General features: G+C 49.1%; 2 protein-coding genes across 2 annotated transcripts in view; both read right to left on the reverse strand.

Moving 5' to 3' along the window:
- Positions 1 to 17469, reverse strand: part of sostdc1a (sclerostin domain containing 1a) — a 441057-nt gene that overhangs the window by 3321 nt on the left and 420267 nt on the right. The gene's annotated exons all lie outside the window — the stretch shown is intronic.
- On the reverse strand, positions 1216 to 17468 carry myo1eb (myosin IEb). The gene is made up of 27 exons (XM_024258370.2): positions 17280 to 17468; positions 15365 to 15502; positions 15198 to 15287; positions 14646 to 14740; positions 14486 to 14573; positions 13253 to 13342; positions 13054 to 13185; positions 12855 to 12989; positions 11179 to 11311; positions 10916 to 11112; positions 10466 to 10546; positions 8349 to 8435; positions 7812 to 7898; positions 7570 to 7737; positions 7413 to 7498; positions 5446 to 5527; positions 5165 to 5370; positions 4948 to 5092; positions 4767 to 4881; positions 4526 to 4695; positions 4092 to 4237; positions 3783 to 3929; positions 3389 to 3546; positions 3238 to 3312; positions 2981 to 3170; positions 2190 to 2353; positions 1216 to 1666 (listed from the first exon to the last, which is right to left on the reverse strand). The coding sequence occupies exons 1-27, from the start codon at positions 17280 to 17282 to the stop codon at positions 1590 to 1592; spliced, it is 3285 nt and encodes a 1094-aa protein (XP_024114138.1). The 5' UTR covers positions 17283 to 17468; the 3' UTR covers positions 1216 to 1589.

Consider the following 17469-nt stretch of genomic DNA (forward strand, 5'->3'; position numbering starts at 1 on the left):
CTACATTGATACTAATTAGTAAACATGCACATAGACAATCACATACAGGAGAACAAAACGATCAAAATAGTACCAGCAGGAGCGCAGTAGGCCAACTTGGAGATGCTTCCAGGTGGTCATAAAGACACTAAAGGTCATCGATGTCGACATTTTTCCCCAGAAACAGAAAACAGAAACACACAGACATTAACACCATCATGTCTATAACCAGAGAAAAGATGCACCAGAATGACTAATGACATGTCTGTGCAGCTTTCCTCACAGCTATTAGACAAACATTCCAATCTAAAATAAAAAGAAATACTCTTCAAATCTTGTGTCACATGATATTTTCTTTACAGTATTTTGGACTAAGAATACTTACGGAGGATTCCATCCATTGTGTCATATTCAGGATCCTAAAGTCTTCACAGGCTGAGCAGATATCATCCTCCTTCACTATGAGCTCTCCTGGAGGACGCTTTTTGTCCAGGACATATTCCATCTAAAAACAGAGAATTTCATGTGTTCATCATATTTATCATAGAGAAAATAATTTAAAATTTAGATTAAATGGTAATTACAAACTAAATGAAATGTTATTTCTCCTGCCTCAGCAATTATGAAACCATCAACAACTTTAACATTTACTGTGACAGTACAGAAATGTGTCTGTAGAACTTTTAGATTTTACACAACTACAACATTTTTACTAACATGTTTTCATTTGCTCTTGATTCACAACTATTTCAATCATTAAATATAAAAAAACACCATAATTTTAATCCTCATTTCCTCTCATGGAGGACATAAGAGGAAATGAGGATTAAAATTCTACAATTAAATACTAAAACTAACATACAAAACACGTTTTGGGGTCTTTATGTAAACAAATATGATAACGTTGTATTTATGAAATGTATGAACTGTTTAAATTAGCAACGAAGCACAAATATCAAGGATTGAAGCTAAGTCGTATTTACCTTTATGTTTTTGTAACTGCATGTCATCCTTTGAACGTGGTGACTCTGTTGAAGGAGGTGATCCGTTACTGACAGATGAATGGATGTTTCTGGAATATGGTTTATGGAATAGTAGCGACTGTAGCGATCAGCTGTTAAATATACAGTTGTCGGATCTCTGTTTCGGATACCCCGTTTACCCGCCCAGACTACAGGGTCCGCGCGCGCCGTTCTGGGTGAAAGGTCGAGGCGCCTTCAGGGACTCTAGAAATGCTCGGGAAAGAGGCCTACAAGGAGGCTCGAACGTTTTATTGACTGAAATATGACACAGGTACATGACAGGTGAGGCTTCAGTTTGAAGCTCCGATTCAGTTCTGAAGCTCTGAGTTACAAACATGGAACCACAATCACAAAACACATATCCATCTGCACCTGAATGCAGCACTGCCTCATGGGAACTCTGGGTAATGTAGTTACAGCAGCTCCAGTGAAAACATCAGGAGAGAGAAGCTGTACAGTCTGTGCTGGTTAACTGGTGAGGTTCTGGGTCGAAGTCCTTGAGCGGGTTCTGGGTTGAAGTCCGGTTCTGGATCCTCCGTCTGCTGGATGGTGTGAAGCTCTGGTGACCTTTGCTCCTTCATGGCAGCTCTAAATTTTCTCCACGTAGTTTCCAGGAAACATCCCCTCTCTGCCCCGCAGCCGACCGAACCACCACCCCGACGGGTCTGCGGAGACACAGGAGGGCTCAGCACAACTTCCCACTACCCACAATCCTCTGTGCTAAGTTGAAACTCTGGTTGTGTCCGAATCCCTCCCCCAACCCCCAACTACTATAAAACTATACTATGTAGTGCGCAGGATTTTAAAGGTCATTCAGACTACTTTTCTTTTGTTTTTCTAAAAACGGATATGACATAATCGATTTCACAAAGTGAAAAAAATAAAAACCAACATTTCACAGCGTTTATTAGACTCCACTGTGTTCTGGTGGTGAAAATGTGGATGGTTTATTCAAATATTGCGTGTAAACACGTATTCTTGTTTGAAATTGTTCGACCCCAATCCATTTTGGTCTATATCCACTAGTCTAGTGTCCGTCGAAGTACGCTAGCTTTTCGCAAAGACTGCACTTGATTTGGAATTAGATTCGGACGGCACTAGAAAATGGCGAACGCACTATATAGTGATTACATCTCTGGCTGTCAGGTCAGATCAGAACTCTGCAGCTGCTATTTGGACTGCCGGTACCTTCTGTGAGGATCTCGATGATGTCACTGGCGTTGAAGCTGAGCTCGTCTGTGTCCTGGGCGTCATAGGCGTAGAGCGCTCTGCATTGCGGGGTTCTGGGTTTTGGTTTGGGTCGACCCGCCCCAGGAGGAGGTTTCACTTCCTTGGAGCGCCGTCGATGCAGCCTGGAGGGGAGGAGCGGGACATACGGTCAGAAGAACCTCAAACCGGGTTCTGGATGAACAGGTACACTGACTAGAGTTAACTCCGCCCACCCCAGAAAGAGACAAATGACAGCGTGAAGCTGCTCCATCCACCTGGCAAGAAAAACCTGAAATAAGAAAATGGATTGGCTTCTTCTGCGCTGATCCAGACGCTTACACCGCTAACTTTATGTCTCCATGACTCCTAAACTACCAACTAGCCTCAGCTGCTTAAAGGGGCGTGGCTGCTTAAAGGGGCGTGACCACGTAAAAAGGTGTGGTTGCTTAAATGGGCGTGGCTAAATAGAGAAGCGTGCCTGTAACATATCAGTGGAGCAAGCCCCCCCCATGACTAAAAACTGTAAAAGAGTTGGAGTCCAGGTGTGAAGTGAATCTCTCTAACATGGCGGTCAGTGGGGAACCGGTCTCATCTGACGGCCTCTAGTGGTTTATGGAGGAACTGCAGAATTGAACACTTCCTGGTTTGAGTGTGAAAGCAGAAAAAGCTGAGTCTGGTCCTGATTGGCAGGGTCAAACTGGTTTGAGCTGCAGCAGACGGTCTGTGATCCGGTTCTGCTGGATCTGGTTCTGTGGGACAGGCGGGCTCACCCTGCAGCGCCTTGCTCGGGGACCTCCATGAAGCCCATGTCTTGCTGTCTTGGGAGCTGACCGCCGTGCCGAGGCTGGTTCTGGAGGCGGGGCAAGGTGGGCTGGTCCATGCTGGACTGCTGCCTCAAGAGGGAGCCCCTAGAAAAGGAGGCCCGCCCCCTGGAGGCCCCACCCCCTCTGGGACCATGTGCTGCAGAGATGAGATGATTAGAACTGCTCGACGCTGACCCAGAAGCTGAAGCACTCTTCACAGGTACCTGAGCCCGTCTGGCTGGTGGGCGGGGCCTGACTTCGGAGGTAGCGGCTCTTGCGGTTGTCCTTCCTGGTTGGTCCTGTGGATCCAGCAGGAAGTGATGCGGCACGAACAGGATGGCTATGAAGTGAAGGATTATTCAAGCCAGAACTTACTGGAGTTCTTGGGGAGACCCGGTCCGATGAACACCTGCAGGACCTTCCCGCTGGGCTTCAGAACCGCATCGTCTCCCTGACCGCTCTGGAACTGGATCTGTCTGGAACCTGATGAGCCAAAGGGGCCCCAGCCCCCCTTCTTCACCTTGAACTCCAGGCTGGAGGGACAGGACAGAACCGGATCAGAACTGCACCAGAATGAAGTGGACTCGTCAAACAGGCAGACAGGAAGCAGTCTGTAGCCATGCCCACTCCAAGCAGACACTCCCACAAAGAAGAGTCAACCCCGCCCCAGACCAACACCGACCCAATCGTCCAGCATGGATCATTGCCCCGCCCACAAAGCCTGAGACAGCAGCGGGAGGGCAGACGGACAGACAGGTGTGATACTGACAGGTTGTTGAACTTCAGCGGCAGCTTCCTGTCCGTTTTCTCCTGGAACCTCTTGACCAGCAGACTGAGGAACTCGGTCTTGAAGACGCTCTGCAGAACGCTGTCGTACTCTTCCTCGTGGATGATGAAGAAGTCGTCCTGCAGAGTGCTGAGCAACAAACACCACACCTGCTGAGGTCTGCCTACAGGCTTTAAGATGAACACAGTTCTGGCTCTGGTTCTGAACACACTTCTGGTTCTGATCCAGCCCTCCAGAATAAGACCAGGAATGGAACCCGCAGCCCCTCAGTACCAAGCAGACAGAACCTACCTCATAGAGACGGACTGGACCTTGTGCAGCTCGATTTTCCTCTTCAGAACCTCACAGATCTGACCTTTATCTGGACCTTGCTTCACCTTCTCTCGACCAATCAGGTAAAGAAACTTGGGGGTGAGAATGAGGTCCTGCTTCACCGTCTGAGGAGCAAAAGGAACCATGTTAGAGAACTGGGACCAGAAGCTTCTGGGCCCAACTCCTTTGGTTTCCCTGCAGCAGACATGTTTTCTTCGGATAAGCAGTTAGTGTGTTCAGAGTCAAAGCCTGCGGATGCTGGAGCACAAGTAATCAGATTACTCCTCCCAGCAGCAGCTTCCCCTGCAGAGTCCCCCCCCGAATCTTTCAAAGGTTCTGACTATAGCAGAACCTCCTGTGGAGGAAGTCCAGCTCAGCTCTAACCGGGTCACAACAGAACCATGTGCTCTCACCTTGAACCTGCGGTTGAACTTCACCACCACGTCTGCAAAATCGATCCTCTCTCGACGGCCCACGAACTGCCGGATCTCAGGGTGGTTTTCGGTGCCGATGTAGTCGCCCACAAAGTTCCTGTTGATGCTGTTCCTGCGGCGCTCCTTCTTGTTCAGCAGAACATCAGAGGCTGAAAGGTGAGAAGAGTTCTGGTCCAGACCCGGCTGATGCCCCGCTAGCCTCTCACAGCTGGAGTCTTACCTTCCTCCCGCATCTTGACGTACTTCCGGACTGCGATGTGTTTGCGCCAGGCCTTCTGGATGACGCGAGCGTAGCCGTTGTACTTCCTCTCCCTCATTTCCTCCAGCAGGAAGAGCTGCGAGAGGAACAGGGTCAGAACCTTCAGAACTTCAGAAGGGACAGCTTTCTGAGCGTCTCATACCGACTCTGGAGCTTTGATGAAGACTTTGGTCTTGCCCAGTTGGAACTGGTCCTGATCCATGTTGACTGAGCTGAGCAGGTGGAGGACCCCGCGTCGCTCCTCCCCCCTCCAGTGTGGCCATGTTTCCTTGGTGAGGATGGCGTACCTGAAGAAACAGACGTCTCTGTTTTCAGGAACCAGAACATGCTGCTGATTCTGACCCAGAAGGACACCTGACCTCTGCAGGAACTTGTTGAAGGCCCGGCGGTAAGCGTATCCCGCTCGCCGGACTCGGATGTTCTCTCGGAGGCCCAGGTACTCCACCTGGTGTCTGACCCGGTTCTCCTCCCAGTCCCGGGGCCGTTTGGTCTCATTGGGTTTGATGCAGCGTATGTAGTGAGGAGTGCACTTCATCAGGGTCTGGACCAGACTGTTGGCTTGTTTCTGCAGAGGAAGGAACAAAGACTGACCTGCCCTGAACACGTCTCACTTTGCTCCAGTCTCTGACGGCCATCTTACCTTGATCTTACTGCTGGCTGTGGTAGGTCGGCCTCTTTTCTCCGCCTCCAGGTTCTCCGGGAACAGAGCTCTGATGAATGGACTTTCACAAACACACCACAAAGAGGTCATCATGAGGACAAACATGTCAAACAAAACTCTGTCTGAGTCTGAAGTCCTGCAGGAAAATGATCCAGCAAAGAGTCGCACCTGAACCTGAACTCACCTGGAACCTTTGACGGGTCTGATGAATCCAACATTAGTTTGCATAGTTCCATTAACAGACTGCATGGAGCAACTTAACCACAATCATTACAAACTCTTTGTGGTGATCTCTCAAGTCATCTCCATCCATCAACCTCCTCTTTGGTCGTCCTCTCTTTCCTGGTGTCTCCAACATCATAATTGTTCGTCCTCTGAAACATCTCCATCTGCTGCCAGAACATCTATGATCTGATCCTCTGATGGATCCATCCTGATCCACACTGATCTCTCCTACGCTATTCTACTCAGATGACTGGAAAACTGGGTGGGTCTCACTGGGCCAGTACTAAACTGGTTCAAAACGTACTTAGAAAACAGGAAATATTTTGTGTCAATTGGTAACTTCACTTCTGAGCCAATAGAAATGACATGTGGAGTGCCCCAAGGCTCCATCCTGGGACCACTTCTATTTAACATCTACATGCTCCCACTGGCCCAGGTTATAAAGAACAACAACATTAGTTACCATAGCTATGCAGATGACACACAGATATATATTAGACTGACACCAGGAGACCGAGGCCCTGTACAGGCTCTTGGTAAATGCATTGAGGACATTAATGACTGGATGTGTCACAACTTACTTCAATTAAACAAAAACAAAACTGAGGTTATTGTCTTTGGGGCTAAAGAAAAAAGGTTAGACGTCACTACAGAGCTTCAATCTATTCAACTAAAAACTACCAACCAGGCCAGAAACTTGGGTGTAGTGATAGACACAGACCTAAATTTTGATAAACACATTAAGGCAGTCACTAAATCAGCCTATTATCATCTCAAAAATATCTCAAGGATTAAAGATCTGATGTCTAAGCAGGACCTGGAGAAACTAGTGCATGCTTTCATCTTTAGTCGACTTGATTACTGTAACAGTGTTTTTACAGGACTACCAAAAAAATCCATCAGGAAACTGCAGCTTATTCAGAACTCTGCTGCTCGGGTTCTCACAAGGACCAAGAAAGTAGACCACATCAGTCCAGTTCTGAGGTCTTTACACTGGTTACCTGTCTGTCAGAGGATAGACTTTAAAGTTCTGTTACTGGTTTATAAAGCTTTGAATGGTTTAGCACCAAAATACATGACTGACCTCCTGACCCAGTATGTACCAGCCAGACCTCTCCGGTCATCTGGATCCGGTCTTTTATCAGTTCCTAGAGTCAGAACTAAACATGGAGAAGCTGCATTCAGCTTCTATGCTCCACAGATCTGGAACAGACTTCCAGAAAACCTTAGATCTGCTGAAACACTCAGTGTATTTAAATCCAGGTTAAAGACTCACCTGTTCTCAGTTTGATTAATATGTATTCAAAAGTTTACGTCTGACTGTTTATCTATGCTGGTTTTAAATTAAAATCTTTTTACTTTCTTTTAATTTTATTTTAATGATCACATTTTTACTATTTTAATGTTTTAAATAAAGCACTTTGAACTGGACAGGAAATGTGAATCTGGTCCTCAGAGGTTCCTGTCAGTTTGTCCATCTCCACAGAAACCAGAAGGAGCTGAAAGCTGATCCCTGGTGCACTCCCACCTCCACCTGGACCTCCTCTGTCACTCCTGCATCTCACACGTCTTACAGCCCTCATCCATGTTCTAAAGAACTCCAACGCCCTTCTCTCCACATCTTCCAAACCACAGCTCCTCTCTGGCTTGTCAGAAGTTTGAAAACCTCAGAAGTTCTGAACCTTCAGGTCACAAACACGACGTCCAGAACCAGAACTTACAACTCGCTGCCCTGCATCAGCTCGATGATGTCATTGAACAGGACGTCCCGGTTCCTCTCACAGAAGCCGCTGACATCATAGGACACCTGGACACACAGACAGGTGTTGTAGGACGCAGCTGGTCTTAGAGACAGGTGTCTCTGAGGTGTGGGCGCACCTTTCCGGCGTAGTGGTGGACGATGAAGCCTTTGTTCCAGCTGCTGAAGTGCTCGTGTGATCCGATCTGACCCTGCAGCTTCTGCAGCAGCGTCTGGTCCGCCCCCTCGCCTTTGGCGTGCATGGTGGCACAAACGTCATCCAGGATGCTCATTATCCCTGGAGGATTCTAAGAAAAGGAGACCAGTGATTGGAGTGAGGGGAAGCTCCTCCCCTGTGCTGCTCTGTGATTGGTTGGCTCACCAGCTTGGACTCGATGAGATCACAGACCACCTTGTTGTTGAAGTACTCGATGGGGGTCCACTTGATGCCCTCCTGAACATACTCCTCCTGCAGACACACGTCTTAAGAACGTTGCACTGAGATGATGTCACCACGTCCTGAAGGCTCCGCCCCCACGCATTCCTCAGCTGTTTAATCTGAGCTGTGAACAAACCCGACTTCACCGTAATCTTCAGTAACTGTTATCAGATCCTCCCCAACAGGCTCATCAATCCAAGACCCAAACACGCACCAGCTCAGTGGCCCTGTGGTAGAGTGTCCAACCTGAGACTGGAAGGTTCAAATCCAGGACCAACGTAAGACTATAACTGAGATCCAGTGCCCCCCTGGTTGACACTCAGCACAAAGGGTTTGGATTGGGGAGTTAAACCACCAAATGGTTACTGAATGCAGCTGGGGGCGGAGTCACATGTGGAAAACACCTCCGTGTGTGACAGCTGCTGGGACTTTGACTCTGATGTCTGTGATGTGAAAGGTGTTCTGAGGGTTGAAGGTCACCTGCTCTGCCTTCAGCGTGAGCTCGATGAAGATCTGCTGCAGCTTCTCGTTGACAAAGTTGATGCAGAACTGCTCAAAGCCGTTTTGCTGGAAAGGAAAGTGAAGAATGTGAATCCCATGAGACAGAAAGCAGCTCAGGTGCACCACTCAACCTGTCCTGCAGGGGGCGGAGTCACAGACAGCATGCAGTCGTCATAACTGAACTAGGGCCGATTTCACTTTTGTTCTGTTCCTGGGTTGAAAGTGTGTTTTCCTAACCCGTTAGGTCTAGAACAGAAAGGAAATCCCTGTTGATCCAGAAAAACTTTGCTTCTGTGACCTGGACAGTAAGTGACATTTTGAAAGTCGCATGTTTTTTAGAAAATTTTGATTCAATGCCGAGCTTCCTCCTAGAAAATTCCCGTACTGCTAGAGTTTTCTAGATGTTTCTACAATTTTCCTAAACACTCTAGAACGTTAAATAAACTTCCAGATCTTTTGAGAAACCGTAAGAACTTTCTAGCAAGTTCTCAAATATTCCAAAAGTAGCTCTACAGTATAAAAGCACAGGTGTCTTGATTCATTCTTGATTCATTCTGCTATGTGTGCGGACAATTCATAAAGACAAGAGCGAAAAAGTATTCTGTGGAAGCAAGTCGTAAAATGTGCGAGGCTTACAAGGCAAACTTCGGCATGGCGGTCGGGGGCCAAGGCAACTCTTGGGAACCCCATTTCACATGCGAATATTGCAAGAAAACACTTGAAGGTAAGCTGAACATTTTCTTCTTGCTTAGATGTGCTTTGATTTATTTTCCTAACGTGTTAGAAGGAGTTGTAAGTTATGAAGTTTTGTCATAAGTCGTGTACGTTTCGTCTTGAAATCGTTCCATATTTATTAGCCTTCCTGCCCTCACAGGGCTGAACTCTAAGAATTTTCAAATTCTGCCCATGGGACAGAAGCCCTGATACCCCATATCAGGGGTATCGGGCAGACAGGCAGATGTTACAATGTTCAGCCCGGCCTCAAATTGCCAAAATGGGATGCAGAATGTCTCTGAAAGTCCATCTCCTTATTCACATCTCGATCAAGGAGAACATGGCGCTTACTCTGAGGAGCAAGGCGAGCGCTTTCATCCAGATATAATTGAACGTCGATACCAAGGACAGTATAACGAAAACATGATGGGGGACTACATTTGGGGGCCACTTCGAGAAAGTGATTCACAATACAATCGTAAATCGAGAAAATCTACACATTTCTGAACCTTGTTGAGTGGTTTCCCACAATTTTTGTCTGTTACTTGTGCAGTTTGTGTTTTTACTCGATCATAACAACGAAAAAAAAAACAAATTGTTTATTTGTACAAAAAAAACGAGTTTTCTTTGTGTTGTTGTCATGAAAGCAAAGTTTGTGCTTAATGAAGTCTTTTTTTTACATATTTTAGACAATTGAAATATAACACTCAGAAGCCAGGAACAAAAATTGTCTTACATAGTGTTATCATTTCCTGAAATTATTTGATTTGATTCAATTTTTATCAATTCAATCCAATTTAGAGTTCACACATTTATACACATTTGTTCAGAAATACATTAATAATCTACTATATGATTTGAATATATTTACATTAATCTGATCACAGACTGTAAATGTATCAGTGAAATAATGATTAATATCATCCAGAGTTACATGGATTCTCTAAAGAAGTTCTAACTAAAATGTTCAGATCATTAACATTTAAACATTGTTCTGCTTCTCCTGGAGGACGTCTCAGTTTGACCACTAGGTGGCGATCATCTGTAGCATTACACTTTTTTCGAGAAGCATCAAAAAACAGTTTTTAGACCACAAATGGTCACTTTATAAATATATAATTCATATAAAGATGTTCATTTAGTCAGAATGCATGTTTAGGTCGACAGAGTGTTAGCATTAGCCGTCCTATGGGAAACTCCATTAAACGTTAGCATCGAGCTAGCAGACTTTAAGTTTTTGGGCAAAATTGATTTATATTTTTATGAACTGATAATTGATCTATTAAGCTTAAATCGATTCAAATCGATTTTATCAACCCAGCCTTAAACTGACCCCCTCTCTGAGTCTGTGGAGGACTGACGGCTCCACACTAAAGTCCTACCTGGAAGATCTCAAAACCATAGATGTCCAGGACTCCGATGTTCAGCTCCTCCTGCTCCTTCTGCATGGCTTTGTTGATGCACTGCAGCAACACACAGAGGACAGTGAGCAGCTGCCCCCCCACTGGGTCCACCATTCTCACTCCCAGCTCGTCATATATGGACGTACGGTCCAGCCCCCCCACGTCATTTTTTGAGGTTTGGGGCGTCCCTAACTCCTCGTTTCTGACTATTCCTATTGAATTATGGGTCTTCAACCTCCAGCCCTTGAACCAGAACTAGTTCAAGGGTCGCTTGGTACACGCCCACAGATGCTAATCATCAGTCTCCAACCACCAGGATGCGGTACCCTAACCCAGTACCGGTTCTGCGTCCAGTACCATTAACTATTGGTCCATATGTGATAAGTTTTTTAGGGGGGGTACCACCCCCAACCCCCACCCCAGACTTACGTCCACCAGGAAGTCGAAGAGGCGGGCGTACAGAGCCTTGGACAGGGCGTCCCTGGAGAAGGAGGCCTGCTCAGTGTTCAGGGTGACAGAGATGGACTCGCTCTTGCCCCCCCACTTGCTGTCCATGACCCTGCTGGTGAGTTTACTGCAGAGGCCGTCCTGCGGGATCCCCAGCAGGTACGACGGGAAGGCCAGGACTGCGGGGACACACGGCTTTAGGACGGCGTCCCGTCAGAGCGAGCACGTCACCAGCAGACACTCACAGTCCTGACTCTCCACCACCGCGTAGTTGTTCTCCTCCTTGAAGCTGATGTTTCCCACGTGGAGGATGGCGGCCACCAGCTGCAGAACCGAGTCCTGCTCGTCCGCCGACAGGCCCACCACGGACATGGCCCCCTGACACAGACGGGCAGGAGGTGAGGGGCAGACAGACATGCAGACAGACATGCAGACAGACGGGGCAGACAGAGCAGACAGACATGCAGACGGACAGGGCAGACAGACAAGCAGACAGGGCAGACAGACAAGCAGACAGACATGCAGAGCAGACAGATATGCAGACAGACAGGGCAGACAGACATGCAGACAGACGGGGCAGACAGACATGCAGACAGACGGGGCAGACAGAGCAGACAGACATGCAGACAGACATGCAGACGGACATGCAGACGGACATGCAGACAGACATGCAGGCAGAAAGAGCAGACAGACATGCAGACAGGGCAGACAGACATGCAGACAGACAGACATGCAGACAGACAGACATGCAGAAAGAGCAGACAGACATGCAGACAGGGCAGACAGACATGCAGACAGACAGACATGCAGACAGACATGCAGACAGACAGACATGCAGAAAGAGCAGACAGACATGCAGACAGACAGACATGCAGACAGACATGCAGACAGACAGACATGCAGAAAGAGCAGACAGACATGCAGACAGACAGACATGCAGACAGACATGCAGACAGACAGACATGCAGAAAGAGCAGACAGACATGCAGACAGACAGACATGCAGACAGACATGCAGACAGACAGACATGCAGAAAGAGCAGACAGACATGCAGACAGACAGACATGCAGACAGACATGCAGACAGACAGACATGCAGAAAGAGCAGACAGACATGCAGACAGACAGACATGCAGACAGACATGCAGACAGACAGACATGCAGAAAGAGCAGACAGACATGCAGACAGACAGACATGCAGACAGACATGCAGACAGACAGACATGCAGAAAGAGCAGACAGACATGCAGACAGACAGACATGCAGACAGACATGCAGACAGACAGACATGCAGAAAGAGCAGACAGACATGCAGACAGACAGACATGCAGACAGACATGCAGACAGACAGACATGCAGAAAGAGCAGACAGACATGCAGACAGACAGACATGCAGACAGACATGCAGACAGACAGACATGCAGAAAGAGCAGACAGACATGCAGACAGACAGACATGCAGACAGACATGCAGACAGACAGACATGCAGAAAGAGCAGACAGACATGCAGACAGACAGACATGCAGACAGACATGCAGACAGACAGACATGCAGAAAGAGCAGACAGACATGCAGACAGACAGACATGCAGACAGACATGCAGACAGACAGACATGCAGAAAGAGCAGACAGACATGCAGACAGACAGACATGCAGACAGACATGCAGACAGACAGACATGCAGAAAGAGCAGACAGACATGCAGACAGACAGACATGCAGACAGACATGCAGACAGACAGACATGCAGAAAGAGCAGACAGACATGCAGACAGGGCAGACAGACGGGGCAGACAGACAGACATGCAGACAGACGGGGCAGACGGACATGTAGACAGACGGGGCAGACGGACATGCAGACAGACATGCAGACAGACGGGGCAGACGCACATGCAGACAGACATGCAGACAGACGGGGCAGACCATGGTATCAGAGAAGTCCTTCCTGTCGTCCATGTCCTCCACCGTGTAGGTTCCCGACTGGTTCAGGTAATAGTAATAGTCTGGAGTGGTGACGCCAAAGTTCTCCATCTGCTCCTTGCTGGCCCCGCCCAGAAGCTGACATAACACACATGTGATCACACTGGTCGTCCGTCACCGTGCACGGTGTTGGGCTGCATACCTGGTAGTAGATGTGGAAGTTTCTCTCTCCGTGATTCTGCGAGACAACTCGGCTTTTCTCCAGCAGGAAGTTGGAGATCTTTCCTCCATCAGGAGCTCCTCCTCGACTGAACTGGATCTCAAAATATTTCCCCTGCAGGACAGTACAGAGTGTGTGCGTGTGCACGTGCACGTTCATGCTGTCCTAGATCTATACCCACAAATCTGCTGGAGTTGTTGTTGCGGACGGTCTTGGCGTTCCCAAAGGCTTCCAGGAGTGGGTTGGACTGTAAGATGATGTCTTTGACGCGCTGCATCCCGCCGGGTTACCATGGCAACGACAGAGAGGACAGCACTGTTAGGACCAACGTGATCCATGAGGCGGACTGTCTGTCTGTGCTCTCCAGGTCAGAGGAGAACCAGGTCTAAAGATCCAGAGTGAGAGTGTCTCTGCTGAGCCGCTACGGCACCAGCAGAACCATCAGAACCAGCAGCAGGAGACCATCTAGACCAGCAGGTGCTCCGGATCAGTCCGTAGGACTGGACCGCGTGGTTCTGCGTCTGTAGTCTCTGCAGCACAGACAGCAGGAGCTGAGGCTCTCTTCAGACCGTCTGTGGTTTATGGAAGTTAATGATTGTGAGTTCAGGCTCAAAGGTTTTTCACAGCTGGATGAGCGGCTCGCCGTCCAGGACGCACCAGACCGGCGCCGAACAAGGAGGACGCCCTCCAGACGCTGAAGGGAGAATGGCCTTCAGGCCCAAAGCGCGGCACCGTCCCGCCGTCTGAGCCAGACCACCAAGAGGAACGCCGGGTTCAGAGTCTCCATGTGCCACAGGGAAGTGAACCTCCAACCTACTGACCACAGCTCAGCTGCTCTACCTCTGCTGCCCTGAAGCATGAAAACAAAGATCTTCGGTTCTCGGGGGCGGCGGACGGCGGGGGTTAGGAGGATGGACGGGTGCTGAGGGTAATCTGTCGACACACATGAATGAAGGACTCATTGCATCACTGGTGCCCTTGAGCAAGGCTCATCAACCAAACGCTCCAGCAGAGATCCTGACTGATGCAGTCTGCTGCTAACGGAGCAGCTCCATGGAAACATGACACCTCCAGGAGACCACGGTGAAGGTGGAGTGATGACCTCTGACCTCCAGGTCAACTCATGTTTCATTCAGGCCCGTAACACTTTGGTTCTGGGCCGGTCCAGGAGCAGAAGTGTGGAGGGTTTTGGTGACCCACCTCTGAGCTGGACCAGAACCTGCAGGTCTCTGGATCTGATTAAAGAACCTTTACATGAGCAGAACCTGGATGTTCTGGAGCAGAGGCTCCTCCCCTTCACTCTCAGGATGGCGACCACGTTTCCAGATACAACAGTTGAAGTCCAGAAACGCTATCAAACCTGATGCTGACTGCAGAGTGACACAGCCATCCTCTCAGTTTTACCTGAACTCACCTGGACTTTGTCTCCGCCTCCTGAGACTTTGGACACGTAGCTCATGATGAACTTCGCAGCCACGGTTTTCCCGGCTCCGCTTTCACCACTGGAACAAGAAGAGGTCACTCCAGTGAACACCTGCATGCAGCCACAGATCCCTGATCGAAGCTCCACCCACCTGATGATGACACACTGGTTCTCGCTGTCAATCATCATGTTCCTGTACATGTTGTCCGCCAGAGCGTAGATGTGGGGGGGGTTCTCATACTGAGCCTGGAGGAAGAACACGGCAGGTCACTGCATGCGTGCACGAGGATGTGTGCACGAGGATGCGTGTGTGCACGAGGATGTGTGCACGAGGATGTGTGTGTGCATGAGGATGTGTGCATGAGGATGTGTGCATGAGGATGTGTGCATGAGGATGTGTGTGTGCATGAGGATGTGTGCATGAGGATGTGTGCATGAGGATGTGTGCACGAGGCTGTGTGTGTGCATGAGGATGTGTGCACGAGGATGTGTGTGTGCATGAGGATGTGTGCATGAGGATGTGTGCATGAGGATGTGTGTGTGCATGAGGATGTGTGTGTGCATGAGGATGTGTGCATGAGGATGTGTGTGTGCATGAGGATGTGTGCATGAGGATGTGTGCATGAGGCTGTGTGTGTGCATGAGGATGTGTGCATGAGGATGTGTGCACGAGGCTGTGTGCGTGCATGAGCGTGTGCCTCACCGCGCCCTGGTACAGCTCCACCTCTCTGTCGGTGAAATACGGCAGCTGTTTGAACGGGTTGACGGAGATCAGAACCGGACCGATGTAAGTCTGACACGTGCGTCAAGGACCATGACGGACACCAGAACCAGGTTCTGGAGCAGTGGACCTCAGGACTCAGAGGATACAAAGATGTAGTCGTCCATGTATCTCTTCTTCAGGTTGTCCGTGATGGCGTCCTCGTTGATCTTGGACAGCAGAACCATGTCGTCCACGCCGCTCACCTTCACGTTCTGGGCCTGCCAGTGGTAACGCTCCTTGCTCCCCTGGAGGTGGGGGGGTTCAATAGAACAATTGATCAGCTGCCAGCAAACAGAAATGATCCCCCTGGACCGGTCCGTGACCTGGGGGCGGGGTTTAATTTACAGTCACGGTCCAGTTCCCTCATGAACACCAGCTGTGACCCCCAGGAGAAACTGGGTGGGGAGGGGGTCTCTGTCTTTACCGAGTACATTTCTGCACATGGGCATGAAAGTGGGAATCAAACCTGGGACCCTACGATCAATCAAAGGTCATCTGGTCTACCTCTGCTCCACAGCAGCCTCCAGGAGTTCATGCCAGCAGCGCTGCTGCTTGGTAAAGTTGGGTTTAGTCGTTGCCATGACGATTTTCTCTGCTCTAACAAACGTGATGAGCTCAGAGTTCACTGATCCAACCCTGGAGCTGCACGGTGGTGCAGTGGTTAGCACTCTTGCCATACAGCAAGAAAGCCGTGGTTCAAGTCCCGGCTGGACCTGAGCCAGAACCACCGGCGTGGACCTTTCTGCGTGGAGTGTGCATGTTCTTCCCGTGCATGAGTGGGTTTTTCCTGCTTCCTCCACCATCCAAAAACAGGATTCAGAGGTTCATTGGTTACTGTGTGATTGAGGCCCAGTGACAGACCGACCTGTCCAGGTGTATCTCTGCCAGGTTAGGCTCCAGCAGCCGCAGGGACAGATGATTTAGCCGTGAAAGCTTCCAGGATCCTGAAACTGTCGGTGAGTTTACTCTGTAACGGAAGAACAGCCGGATCCTCCAGAGTAAACTCCTCCGGCTTCAGGAAGTGAAGCTGGAGTTCAGGTGAGTTTCCTGTTTTACAAACACTCAGGTGACCCCCCCATGTCATCTTGGAAGAGGGGGGGCACAGGGCCCATCCCTGCTGAATTCCCAGCATTCCTGAGTCCTGTGAGCGCATGCTGCGCAGCAGGACGCAGCACGCCACTAGGCGTGTTTTTAGGTCGGATCCGGGGGGGTCTGTGACGCCGACGGCCCCCACAGGTGGGCGTGGGCCGCAGCCAGTCCTTCAGGTAAGAGACCAAACCTGCTGGAACTGCAGTCATTCCCTTAAATGGTCGGAAACCTGCAGGAAGTTCTGGGAACGTGTACAGGTCGCCACCCACTACCTGGTGCCTCGCTCTGATTGGTCGATCAGCATTCTTGTAGATTCAAACTCAGGTGTTTGAGGGTCTAACCTGACAACAGACCCCCAGCTCAGGTGTGTTGATTTGTTAGTGCGGTTAATCTGGATTTAAAGACTGATCTGATGTCAGACTAATCTGCTTTCAATCTGATCTGTTTTCAGACTGATCTGGATTTAAAGACTCATCTGGTTTCAAACTGATCTGGTTTAAGATTACTCTGGATTTAAAGATTTGTCTGGTTTCTGTCATATTTGGTTTCATTCTGATCTGGTTCCAGATCTCTCCTCCTCAGTTCTGAGGCGTGACTGTCTCTATGTATAACATTTCTATCACTGATTGATGAAGCAGTTCTGTTCCGTCTCCATAGAATCAGTTTGATCTTAATCTGGGATCAGGATCACTTACATGACACAGATTTGGAATGTGATCCCTGACTGGATCTGGATCCGCCGTCTCTGTCCTGCTTCCACATTCATTTCTGATTCTTTGGTTTCTGACAGTGAAGAACCGGACCCAGTTCTGGTTCTTAGCTCCCCCTTTCATCTGCATAACCCTGGTGCTGTAGCAGGTGAAGCTCTGGGCCGGACCGGGCCGGGACCAGAACCGTCCTGAGCTCTGCTCTACTGTCAGTCCATAAACTCACCATGTTTGTTGCCACTCCACTTCCTGCTTCAGCTCAAACTCCAGAAATCCCCAGTGGTTCTGATCCGGATCGGTCCAAATGGGTCCAGGTGTTTCCAGGAACACAGACTGGACCAGAACCCGCTTAGTCCGGATCCAAACTCCTCAGTTTGAGCTTAAAGACATGTTTCTCTCCGTCTGTTTCACTCCTT

Source organism: Oryzias melastigma, linkage group LG16 (genome assembly GCF_002922805.2).
Source record: "Oryzias melastigma strain HK-1 linkage group LG16, ASM292280v2, whole genome shotgun sequence".
Lineage (NCBI taxonomy): Eukaryota > Metazoa > Chordata > Actinopteri > Beloniformes > Adrianichthyidae > Oryzias > Oryzias melastigma.

Bases quoted from the DNA above. Each gene is read 5' to 3' on its own strand.
- myo1eb (XM_024258370.2), bottom strand. The intron at 12,990-13,053 runs GTATGCAGCCCA...GTGTTATGTCAG, and splicing joins ACTTCCACATCTACTACCAG to CTTCTGGGCGGGGCCAGCAA. The intron at 3,547-3,782 runs GTCAGTATCACA...CTGTCCCTCCAG, and splicing joins CCGCTGAAGTTCAACAACCT to CCTGGAGTTCAAGGTGAAGA.